At 37.4% G+C, this 12,916-nt stretch overlaps 1 protein-coding gene across 1 annotated transcript; it reads left to right on the forward strand.

The window, feature by feature from the left end:
- The first annotated feature begins 2,135 nt into the window (after positions 1-2,135).
- Positions 2,136-3,614, forward strand: foxi3a (forkhead box I3a). Its single transcript, XM_066646572.1, has 2 exons — positions 2,136-2,805; positions 2,920-3,614. The coding sequence occupies exons 1-2, from the start codon at positions 2,259-2,261 to the stop codon at positions 3,459-3,461; spliced, it is 1,089 nt and encodes a 362-aa protein (XP_066502669.1). The 5' UTR covers positions 2,136-2,258; the 3' UTR covers positions 3,462-3,614.
- The last annotated feature ends 9,302 nt before the right edge of the window (positions 3,615-12,916 follow it).

The following is a 12,916-nucleotide window of genomic DNA, read 5'->3' on the forward strand; positions in this document are numbered from 1 at the left end:
CCCTCTCAGAGTGTAAGTGTACGGTGTGTTGATGCAGAGAAATGTTCATGTTCAATTCGAAGAGGGGTGTTGAGGAGAAAATTAAGCGCGTGTCGCCGCAAGGGTGAGGACATTTCTGATGGAAATATTAACCGCCCTTTGTTGGCAAGGGAGCAGGGTTTTCCCTTTATCCTCTCGATTAAAGTCCTGACAGTTAGAAACGAGCCGGAGAGAAAACTATCAAACTGTCATCAAGGATTCAGAGAGTGGGCCGCACAAAGGGATTCAATTACAAGTCGTCCAACCTATACAATGTCAGTCCCGCTGTGTACGCCGTGCTGACGGCCGGTAAATCCCCCTCCTCCTGCTTCAACCTATCGCAGGAAGCGGGGGACTCCTGTGCGTAAGCGATGAAGAGAAACAATAAAAGTCGTTTTCTGGGGTCCAGACCGAAGACGATACCAAAGCGTGTTCTGAATGAGACTCGAGTCAGCCCTGTCCTTTACAATGGAAATAAGGTGGGGAGGGGGTGTGAATATTTCTGGTAAATCCCGCGCCATTCGGACTGCAGGAGCGTGCGCGCGCATTTGTGTGATCCAGATATATATCAAAGTTTGTTTACACACTCGTGTTAGACATTTGTCTTCTTCATGGAGACAAAGCATATCCCCGTAACGTAAACCATTACGTTTTAAAGGTGAAGACACCTTTTCTCTGTTAGCGTAGTACTTGTGGTTAAGTTTCACGAAATTAATGTCTCCTGAATCAATGGAGACAACTCTCTCTCTCTCTCTCTCTCTCTCTCTCTCTCCCTCTCTCTCCGTGTGTGTGTGTGTGTGTATAAGAGAGAGAGTGAGGTAGAGGAGGAGGAGGGGGAAGGGAGCGAGAGAGAGACAGAGTGTAGTGATCCCGTCTAATATTCAGAGAAATATTCAAATTATTCCAAGAAGCCAGTATTAACTTAACGGTGCCAATAGGCTTATGTAATAAAAATGCGGACCCTTTGAAATTAAAATTCTCCAAGAAAACAAAGGAGGAAAATTCAACATTCAAGGAAAAAGCTGTATTTCAGTTTGACTAAAATTATTATGCACTAGCGAAGATAGCCCAGTGACTTTTATTTTCAGTGACTTTGTTTTAGTTGTATTCATTCTCTGGATACAAACACTCTGCTACCTTTAAACAGGGTAATTTACAGCTGTATTTTAACACTGGGTCTATTATATTTGAAGAATGTTTATTTACTCTAAGTTGATGTATGTGCAGTTGTAAGATTTCCTGATATTTTTGAAAATAATAATAGCTGATAAAAAAAATGGGAATCTCATTTTTATTTCTTGAGCCAGTGTGGCATTTTTCATAATTTAGCAACACATATTTTAGAGCCCACTCCTAAAAACAAATTGATGAATATTCTGGAAAGAGGACTATAATGCATTATGGAATTCAACTATAATAACCCTTAATAACCATATTATTGCTGTCCGAAGAAAAACATGCATCTCCAAACAGTAACTTTACAGGTGAAGAAGAAAAAACTAATTCTTAGCTTTTAGTGAAAGTCAGTGAAAACTGATTATGTTCCAACAGATTTTTGAAGCATGATGGAATTGTCACACAATGTGAAGGACAGCTGCTGTGTTCAAATGATGTCATGAACATAAATGGCAATACATTTTTTTCTTTGGACAGTGATGATATACACTTATTAAATATAAACCTATTTCCCCTTGTTGGTTTTGTATGTTTGTTTAGTCAAATTTATCTGGATAGAATAATATCTTCTCTAACAGTGTAGGAACATATTTTATCTTTTCATCAACACGAACAACATTCTTACATGGGAAAAATATTTGAAGATGCAGGTACCATTCTGTATATTTGTTGCATTTCAAGTTCTGTTTATAAAGTACAGGACAACCCCAACTATTTATGTATTTAGAAATGTCTCTGGCACGGTTGCTGCAGTTTTCGCCAGTTCCAAGAACTGGAACCTCAGCAGTTCCCAAAGGTGTTTTTCCACCCTGCCCCTAATTCATCACAAGCAAATTAGGTGTGAGGTGTAAGAGTAGCAGCCAATCAAAGTGGAGAGGGGCGTTGCCACACAGGTATAAATGCTGCAGCAAGAACAGGTACGAGGATATGGTGAACCTGTACCTGACCAACCCACCTGAACTGGCCACACAGAGAGGGGAAACAGAAGACTTCATACACTGCAGGCAAATTGATATCTTCTTCAGCTGGATAAAGAGAAGGTGACCACCAGGACTGGGGTGAGAATGACCTCATTTGTGCCGCAAGCGCTGTCACCCCAATTCCACAACATGGGACAGGAATCTCAAGAGTACAGCCTCTACAGTGACAACTTCTACAGCCCCCCGCCTCTGCCCAGCCCCCAGCAAACTTTGCCGTCTGCTTGTGAAATGGGGAACTATGCCAGTCCTCCCACCAACCCATACTTGTGGTTCAGTGGTCCTGGGTTTAACCCTGCAGCATACCTCGGCGGGGCACCCCAGACCTATGGAATGCAGAGACCCTATCTTGGTACAGGAGGTGGTGTAGAAGGTGGCTTGAGCTGGTTCTCTTTACCCACTCAAGAAGAACTGATGAAGCTAGTCAGACCCCCGTATTCTTACTCTGCTCTGATTGCCATGGCAATAAACGGAGCCCCAAACCGCAGGCTTACTCTCAGCCAAATTTACCAGTATGTGGCAGATAACTTTCCCTTCTACAACAAGAGCAAGGCTGGCTGGCAGAACTCCATTCGGCACAACCTCTCTCTTAATGACTGCTTCATGAAGGTGCCAAGAGATGATGATGATCCAGGTGAGGGCATGTTTATTTTGCTTTGGATTTGATTGGAGGGAGATACTTAATACTTAATACTTATGTATGCTATTGATGACAGCAATGCTTATACCACTGTGTGCTTGTGTGCAGGAAAGGGCAACTACTGGACTCTTGACCCCAACTGTGAGAAGATGTTTGACAATGGAAACTTCCGTCGCAAGAGGAAGAGAAAGTCCGACACCCTGACTGAAGACGCTAACACTGACTCTGCAGCATCCAGCCCAAAAGAACAGAGCGACGTTACCAGCAACAACTCAGAAAGAACAAATTCTCCTGTGTCTGGCAGCTCAGGACCATGCCTTAATGGCTTCTTATCCCAAATGAATAAAGTGGTCTCAGGGTCGGGTCTGAGTAATGGGCAAGATGACACCCTGCTCCCCTGTCCACTGGGCCTGCCACTGGACACCCAAAGAGCATCTCCTACAGTAGGCTTTGGGCCCTACTCTCCAGGGGCTACAGTTCCGCAGTGGGATTCCCAGGTCCCCCCCTCATCTCAGCTCAACCACTCCACTTCACATTCTCAGTACACAGCCAATTACAGTGACTCAATCTTCAGCCAGTTTAGTAGTCATCTCTACCCAAACCTGGACTCTGTCAGCATGGTGTATCCACGAGAAGGAACTGAAGTGTAAGGCAAGGAGAGAAAGAGAGTGAAGTGACTTTCCCACCAGGCACTTGACCAAAAAAAATCTGTTGACCAGAAGAGCCGACTCAGATCTTAGTGCTGCTGAGTCCCAGTGTTGTTGAGTCAGCACATTACCCCAGACACTAAGAGACACTACTCAGCCCACCCTTCTGTGTGTACACACACATTAGCCCGTCTTAGACACAAAACCGGATATCATCTCATTTAAGGTCACATTTCAGATGTACCTTGATTTCTGTAAATTGGTTTAACATTTGTTGTATTATACACATTGCACTAAAATGCATTTTAACACTAATGTTTTTGTGTGTGTATTTTTATATATATTTTGTAACTTTGAATTATGTACATGTGGGTTTATGTATTTGTGTAGAAATAAAACAAAAATGAAAATGACCAATTTTTGTATGAATTCTTTGCAAAAAAACCAAAAAAAAACAACAAATACAGATGCATTGAATCATGACACCACACGTATTACTGTCTTTTGTTTCCTCGTTGTGTGTAATGTTGGGATATAAATCATGATGATGAAAGGGCATGCATTCCAAAAGCAAATACAAATATAATCAGACATTTTTCTTAAATTGAGCTTTGATTGTCAGTGTTTGTGGCTGATGGATTCTAATCTGTCTGCTATTTATTATGACAAGAGTGGGGAGTAAAGGGTGGGTTGACTGAAATGGCCAAAGGAACCGTTAAACAACAAACTCTAAAATAGGGGGTGAAAAAAGACTGGTTTGACAGAACAAAGAGAGAGATACTTGAAGTAAAACTTGTTCCTCGAGGTTTCGTGGTATTTTGTACCGTCCAATTACCAATTATCAGTTAAATTCACAAATAAGAATACTGATTTCCTAAATTAAATGAAATAATCCAACGAAATGTTTAATACTCTGTATTTACAAATGTTTGTTCACACCCCTTATAAGGAGTAAACTGCTAAGGCACACCCAGTGAGGACCAAGACATTTAATATTGCAAGCACCGCATATATAATCTTAAAAAAATTTAATGTGAAATATAACAGGACACTGAAGCAGCTGAACATGAGACTAAGGTCACCATTCTCAATGCCAAATATGGGTTAGAGAGGTATAAAGCTCCCCCACCATTGCATTCTCTGGAATGATTAAGCACCGTCCAATACCTTCAGGATATTTTGTGGCTGTGTTTATGATCCTGAATGAACAATCCAGCATCAGTAACTGAACTCACTATTGTTCTTCAGGCTGCATGCCATAAAATCTCACTGAAATGTTCTAACATCTAATATAAAGCCTTTCTAGAAGATTAGAGGTTTGCTGTAAAAGTGTTAGCGGATGTCCACATACTTTGATATTATATACTGTATTTATAAATTCCACATTTTTGTTGTTCTACAGATTACAGTTAGCACAGGCCTGCTCAGACATTAAAATGAAGCTATAAAGATGCTTACATTCACAAAGCAGGGAAATGTTTGACGCATCTTCAAATGTTAAGGTTCAACCAAAAACCAATAAGAAACGTCTCCTCTGCTAAACGCAGGTGAATGTAACACTAAATGTATTCAAACCGTGAAATTACAAACCATGACCAGGTTGACCTTCACCCTACATATTTGCAAATGCACAATGGACAAGCCAGTGCTGAAATACTCCCACAGACCCACTTTTATGCTGATGTGGTCTTTTGCCCAACTATCCTCAGTGTGGGAATCAAGCTTTCATCACTGTCCCTCTGATATCAGCAGGTGCCTGGAATGGCAGATTTTTTTTCTCATGTCTGTAACAAATTATGCTTCATGAAATGCCTCATTAAAATCCTTGCAGGAACATGAAAACTTACATCAGTATGTATACAATTCTGTAACATTTATTCCAGTCAACAGTAATATGAAGACAAAATATCTACATCAAATTTCATCTTTTTTTTCTTATTTTTTTCGAATTTTGACAAGACACGGAATGTTATACAGTTAGGCCCTTGCCATGAAGAACCACAATTTTTCGTAAATATGTTAAGCATGAGATAATCACAATGATATAATGCTAATTGTGTAGCATGGCTTACAGCAAACATTTTACCTGAAGGACACAGGGAATGTTCATATTTTAAATGTAGGTCTATGTCTAATGGCACGAAAGGCTTATGTAATCATCATGTAGCCTTATGAAATCTACATTACAATAAAGTGTCAATTTACATAAAGCTAATATGTCTGCTTTCGGGATAGACATGACTCCAACTCACTATTCAAATAAACCTGATGTGACTTTCTCAGAGTTTCAGTGTTACTTTGCATAGGTCATATGGGGTGATAGTGAATGAAACCTCAAACTTTCAGAGAGCCACAAATCAATGAGTAATTATTCAAAATCCATTCATTGCTTACACACTTTAAAAAAGTCCTTTAGTTGGGTAGAACATTTATTATGAGGAAAATCTTTGAACTTCATGAAGGTTCTTCATCCCCATGCCTTTAATAACTGTAAAACGTTATTTGTAGATTGTTTCTTTAAATATTTGCTTAAAGAATTTAATGTGAATCATTCTCAGCTCTGCAGTGACTCTGACGTTGTGGTGTTTTAGTTTATGATCCACTCTTATGAGGGGCTAATGAGGGGCTAAAAGGGGGCTAATGAAATAAACAATCTGTAATTGTAAAACAGATTTCTACAATGAATCTAGAAATAAGGAGGTAATTTTAATCATTTGGCTGATTTGTGTACATAAGTTATATTGAATTTATTATATGTGTTTATTAGAAAGGTTTTGTAGAGAAGCAAATGTGGTTCTACTTTGACATGACACCAAGTAATATGTTTAAAGTAATTTACTTTAAAAATGACCTTGATTTATGTGATATGTTGATGATGAAAATGTGTTAATGAGTTAATTGTGTTTCTCAATGAACCATAATAATAACAATAGTTGTATCCTCATAAAGCCTAATGACCTAATAAAGTAATAATGAGTCAGTGGTTTGGTAAAAAGTGACCAGATTAAAAGAGTTGGTCATGAAGAGGCTGCACTGATGGTCAGATAAGTGTGGCATGTGCTGCACTTTTCTCTGAGACCTCATTCTTACACATTCCTAAACACCTCCCTCTGCTGTTTATTTCCAAAACATTGCCTTCCAATGTCTTCACACAATCGAACAGCATTCCCCATTTACATATATCAATCGTATCTAAATGATTTCATCTAAGCAACACAGAAAGTGTGCCTTATATTTACATGTCTGGTGTCTGTCTTCTTGATGTAGATCAAGACTGACCTGTCAGGACAATGGCCCACAGCTCTGCACAGAAGTGAACTGAGGGGGGAAAAGAGTCCGATTTGTAGTTACAGCGATAAGAGACAATCCTTAAAAAAGGGAACACTGTCAGAAAAAAAGAGTCTAACTCAAAGTGTAAAAGTCAATTTAGGTGGCTTAAATAAGTTCTGGAAACTAGCATATTTATGTTTTAACTTTATGGAGTTGTTACAACTTAAAATCTATAACATAACTCACAATATAATTGCAGTAAAATAGTATTATCCTGTTGGCTATGTAGGATCCCAAGAGTTCTAAAACTCAAATTAGTCCCATGAACAAGTGCAGATTTTTTGTTTGTAACCTATAAACATTTTCCACTGTAGTAATTTACTGACAGTCTAATTAATAATGTCATCAAAAGTGATGTTACACATACATCAGATTAAACTAATATAAACTGGCTATATAATTCAGTTATTATAATTCAAGCATTTTATGCATTGACTAATTCCACAACTGCTATGGAACTAATATGTAAGTTATGTAGTTATTGGAGTGAGTAACAAAAGTCTGGTCAACCATTCAGGTTCTTAGAGGCAGTTTCCCAGATGTGAATTAATCCTTGTTTTAGCATCAATAGTGAATCACCAGGGTAAATTCTGATTAGCATGGAGTTAGTTTTAATCTGTCTCTGGGAACCTTGTCTTCTCAACTGTGATGCCTTAAGTGATCACAGAGAATAATTGTACAATGGTTGGGTATGACAGAATTTCATATCTGTAATAACTATACTATTTACAATAATGCCTTTTGTCTACTCTCAAATACCACTTTAGATTAGATCTTCTTCAGCACTTCTTTAGCTGTCCAGGACTTACACTAGAAGACTCTTAAAAGACTTGTAAAATTCCAAATTCTGATACCATCTCACATTTGAAGATAATGAGTTTTAAATTATAAGTAAGACATTTTGACTGCATACAGACTGATGAAGTTAAGTTATGAAAAATCACAAATAAGAAAGATTCATTAATGTTCTATAACAGTTTTTTCAGTTCAGGGTCACTGTGGGTCCGGAGCCTACCCGGAACCACTGTGGGTGGAAACCCCAGCACCCAGAGGAAACCCACACAGCCACTCTGAGGACACACCAAACTACTCACAGACAGTAACAGGTTACAATATATATAAAAATATCTGATGGAAAATTATTTTGTAATAATCATGTTATATTGTATATTGATATGTGTTGTATATGGTATATGTATATGATTTACATGATTTATCATATTTTACACAAGATTTTACACAATATATTCTCAATTCCATAATCACCTTTGGTAACAGAGCTGACACAGTTAGCTGTGACACAGAGTTTGAGTTTTTCAGGACTGCAAAAATATAACAGTGATCTGTAATGGTTTGGAATTACCATCAATTAATTACATGAAATCTATGAGTCTACCATAATATAATTATTCTTATAAATCCTGTATAAATGTCTTTAGTTTCCTTTTTACACAATATTTATAACTATGGGATAGCAAAGCACATGATCACCTGGTCTTCAGAGATGTTTTGACAAGCTGATAAGTCTCACAGCTCTTCAGTAAAGTCCAGCCCATTCCTTCCAGCACACACTTACACTTTTTATCTTTATTATTACAATAACAGTGGACCTATGTGAGGCAGATGTAGTGAGCTGAAGCTAACAGAGATGGGGATATGTGAATTCTGACAAGCCACCTCTCGTTCTACGACAGTGTAAGTGTGCTTGGTATTTACAGACACATGCCACATCAAGAGGCCGCTGTTGCTGGTAAACATGTCTTCCAATGGGGACAGATAGAACGAGATGATTAAAGATGCCCTGCAGCTCCATCAAGTGCAGGTGTAAAAAAAAAAAAAACGTGCCACATCCAGGGGAGCAGATGTTCACCAGGAACTCAGATACTGAGGTGGAGTTCAGGCATTTCTACTCACACTCCTGAAAACACACAGAAGAGCGGTTCATGTATCAGTTAATAGATCAGATTACAAAAACTGCTTTATTGTGCTGACTTGTGAACAGGTAAATGACCCAGCATTTTTCTGAAAGCTGCAGCTACACATACATTCTAAACTTAAAGAACCAGGTAACATTTTAATAAAAGTTACCAGACATAAGGCTACATTAAGCCTACATAATAAGCCTCTTATGGAAACTAACATTAACATCCACAAAGGCTTATTTCAAAGGAGTGTCAGATGTCTAAAAGCTGCTTAAGTAAATTTGATTTAGATAGATGTTAACATATGTTTATGTCAGTTGCTATAATTTTATATAGGTGTTGTGTAGCCTTATGAACGTTATATTTTTCAACAAAATTGAACGTCTGAGAAGTGTGGTGGAAACCAGCACAATAAAATTTGAGATGAGAAATGTAGTATAATAGAGAATGAGTATTGTTCACTTTGGTATTCATAGCAACCAGATATCTAAAATCTACAATGATTTCTGAAAATGATTTCACAAAACTGTTGTATAGAAACAAAAACTTTTCCCCCCAACAACTATTTTACTATAATCAAAGTTTCATATAATACTCAGACTCTGGATGTGGAAAAGTCTGTGGATATTACTTATAATTAGTGAATTTAGAAAATTTCAGGTATTTCCCAGCTTCTATAATGTCAATAGAAATGTTTTAAAAGTGAATGGGTTGTTCTGGAGCCGTGCAACTTAAGTGCTCTCTGTCATTTTCTCCATTCTATCTAATGGAGAAAGGGAGAACAAGCAAAAATGGCCAAACTACAGACTTGCTCCTCACTCTCACTTTCATGCTCTTGTGATAAACTGAGCTGTGGTACATTCTCATTTAAAGGAAAAGGCTTTGAAACAAGTCATTCAGATTGTTCAAACATTGTGTTATCTGAGCCTTGTTGTGTTCTTTTTTTTTCTTTTTTTTTCAGTAATTCATTTTACAGATGTTCCATTAAGACATCTGAGATTTATTTTTTACTTTTGGAGAAGTGGTAAAATACATCCCTTTAAAATGTCAATAATGTGGCTGACCTACATTTTTCAGCTAACTGTATTTTTAATAATTTGACAGGACCAGAACCTGTATCTTGCTCTCTCTGTTCTTAACATTGTAGTATCATTAACTCACCATTTTAAGAGTGCCTAGTAATCCATTTTTACAGTGTAGTACTACATGAACAAAGGAGTTTATCAGAGTTAGAAAAACAAATTTTTTTTTAACCTGGAGGCCTGGCAGAGTGTCATCAGACACCTCACTTACATCCGATAACGTGAGTCAGAAGTTTAAATTTAGAGTTTGCTTATCACTTGTAGCACACTGTCAGCTTATCTATTTTTATTCTATACTCTACTCAAGGATAAATAAATAAATACTTAATACATATCTATATTCGGAAAATACTTGGTCATAACAAATGCTGAATAAATTAACCATGTAGCCAGTTAAAATATTTACAAATACTCCCAGCAAGAAAATAGGAATGTAATAAAACAGGCAGTGTAATGAACATATACTGTATAATCATATGCAACATGTCGGGTGTGTCTCTTGCTTTCATGACTTTCTAAGTGTGTATATGAACAGATCCTCTACCGAATACACTACCAACAACATACTTCCTTACAGTTTAACATGTGACTAAAGATTATTTGTTGAATATCAAATACTATAAAAAATACATGAAATGTGGCTTGTACAAACACAAAAACACCATATTTATGTTTTATCTTTTTCAAATATTTTACATCTAAATTGGGCAGTAAAATGTATAAATGTGTTGCTTCTAGAAAGTTAATACTTAACAAACATGCAGTTTAAAATATAAAATGGAACTCTAATGATAAAGTATTGATTTTCTATATGTATTACATTTTTAAATAAAAAAAAAGGCCCATGAGTCACTCTGCTCTTGCATCTGCCTGCCTCACCCTGCGCTCAGCTCACCCCTATAACTGCACTGTCTACCCGTATCACATACACCAGTCCCACGGGTTTCCCTCCAGAAGTCTGAACAAGACACAGTAAACAAACACACACACACACACACACACACATACAAACAGACACACACCACACACCACACACAGAGACACACTCGAGAGCTCAGAGTCCAGGCGACAGTCTCCACATATTCCTTGCTTTCTCAGCAGTGCTGTCCTCTGCTTAGGGGATTAGACTTACAGCTAAAAGCAAAGTGACAGGTTCAAGATCCTGTGATACTCGCATTGGTGCTCAAACCCAAACACAACAACAAAGTAATCAATCAAATCAAACCGAGTGTCTCCAGGACAAGCACAGTCATCCCCCAGCTCAAAAAGAGGGAAACTTTACCGTATATGGCTGCAACACCTTAATCTATTAGACTGTTATCAGCATGTTTTCACGGTCCACATGGATTAAAACTGTCTGTAAGTTTTAACTGTCTATGACACATGAGATTAAAAGGTTGTTTCAGACAAAACACTTACCATAGAAAAAAAACCAACCTGTATCTTAATATCCTTTTAGCTTCTCCAGAGAACAATGAAAGGAAGACACAAAGGAGACTTTTTTTGAGCGTGAGAAATAGAACCAAAAAAATGTCATGAGGATTCCTCGAGATCTCAGTAAGGACACATATTATGTGTAGATTTGCCAAAATAACAACTGAACCAAAGACAGGAACTTACATTTAAATAAACATACACCTAAATTTAACCAAATTTATTTCAAGCTTTTTGGGCTTATTGTCATTTGTCATTTTTTTTTTTATTTTTAATCTGGAGCTTTTCACTATTTAGTCTTGAGTAATCAGTGTGAAACATGTAGATCAAGGAGACTTTTGAAGCAGGCTATTGTTTAAGCCTCCCAGTTTCCCAAAAAAACATCTTAGTGTTAAGATCATATTAACTGGGAGGGAGAGAGAGTGTTCAGTGTGATGCTCACTCTACAACTTAAGAATCTTCTTTGCTCTAAGATGCTTTTGACAAACCCAGATCTGATATTTAGCAGAAATATCAGTAATGATACACACAGTGCTGACATATAAAAACTCTAATCTATCTCTATCTGAACTGCAGACAGGTATTCAACCATTTCCCATCAGCACTTTGAACCCCCTGAAGTCAAATTCTTGAAAATAACTATTGTTGTTTTTCTCTGGGCCAGACGTATTATATTTTTCCTGTCTAATTCTATTTCTCCTATGGAATTATAATTTTTGAGCAGTGAAATTTGTGAATAAGCAATCACTCTGAAAAACATGTTATGAATCCTAAGGTATTATCTCCCCACCTCTTCTTATAACTTGTGTAGTGGCTGCTAGGCAAAACAGCACAAAAAAACTATGTTTATTATATAAGCACTTGTAATTTATAACACAGAGGGTACACGGCATGAACAAAGAGTTGAATTCAAGCCCAAAACAAAACATCAACATGAAGTCAACAGAACGCAGATAATAATACATTTTACAAATGCTGTTGACGCATCCTGCTCAGATCACACAAACTCTGCTTGATGGTCTTTGGCCTTCAGTTAAAGCCTGCAGCTGTATGGAGTGGGGGGTCTCTCTCTCTCTCTCTCTCTCTCTCTCTCTCTCTCTCTCTCTCTCAGTTTAGAGCAGCCCACTCAAAAACACGTCTGGCCCCCAATCTCCTACACATTGTTAATAAACTGTCGCTGTGGTGGTTCGTTTCTGTACCTTTAATTAGGGAACATACTTGTACCAGATTCTACATTAATTGTAGATATAAAAATTGTTTTGATTTAATAAGCAACATTTCATCTCCAGGACTTCTATTTTACACAGTTCTATAATGAAAGATTACAAACATTGATGTCTCCTTCTGAAGAAGAGAATGTAATGTATCTTTAGGAAACAAAACTGAACTTTAAAACCAATATTGTACCTTTAAAGGTGCTTTACACCCATTGTACCTTTAATGACCAACAACATATATCTAACATTTTTCCTGAGAGTGCAGGGGTCTACATCCATTCAGCATTGAGCTCAATGACCATCTGCCCATCCTCCAAAATACTGCACATCAATTTCATCTTAATTTAGGATATTTTTCAAATATACATATAATAACACGAATGTGTTGAATTTACCTAATTTTGTTCAGTTAAATGTCACAGCAAATGGATTTACTGCCCAAATTATGCAATTTGTTAAAGTGTAACGTAGTA

Source organism: Hoplias malabaricus, chromosome 15 (assembly GCF_029633855.1).
Source record: "Hoplias malabaricus isolate fHopMal1 chromosome 15, fHopMal1.hap1, whole genome shotgun sequence".
Lineage (NCBI taxonomy): Eukaryota > Metazoa > Chordata > Actinopteri > Characiformes > Erythrinidae > Hoplias > Hoplias malabaricus.

Bases quoted from the DNA above. Each gene is read 5' to 3' on its own strand.
- foxi3a (XM_066646572.1), top strand. From the start codon at position 2,259: ATGACCTCATTTGTGCCGCAAGCGCTGTCACCCCAATTCCACAACATG. The intron at 2,806-2,919 runs GTGAGGGCATGT...GCTTGTGTGCAG, and splicing joins AAGAGATGATGATGATCCAG to GAAAGGGCAACTACTGGACT.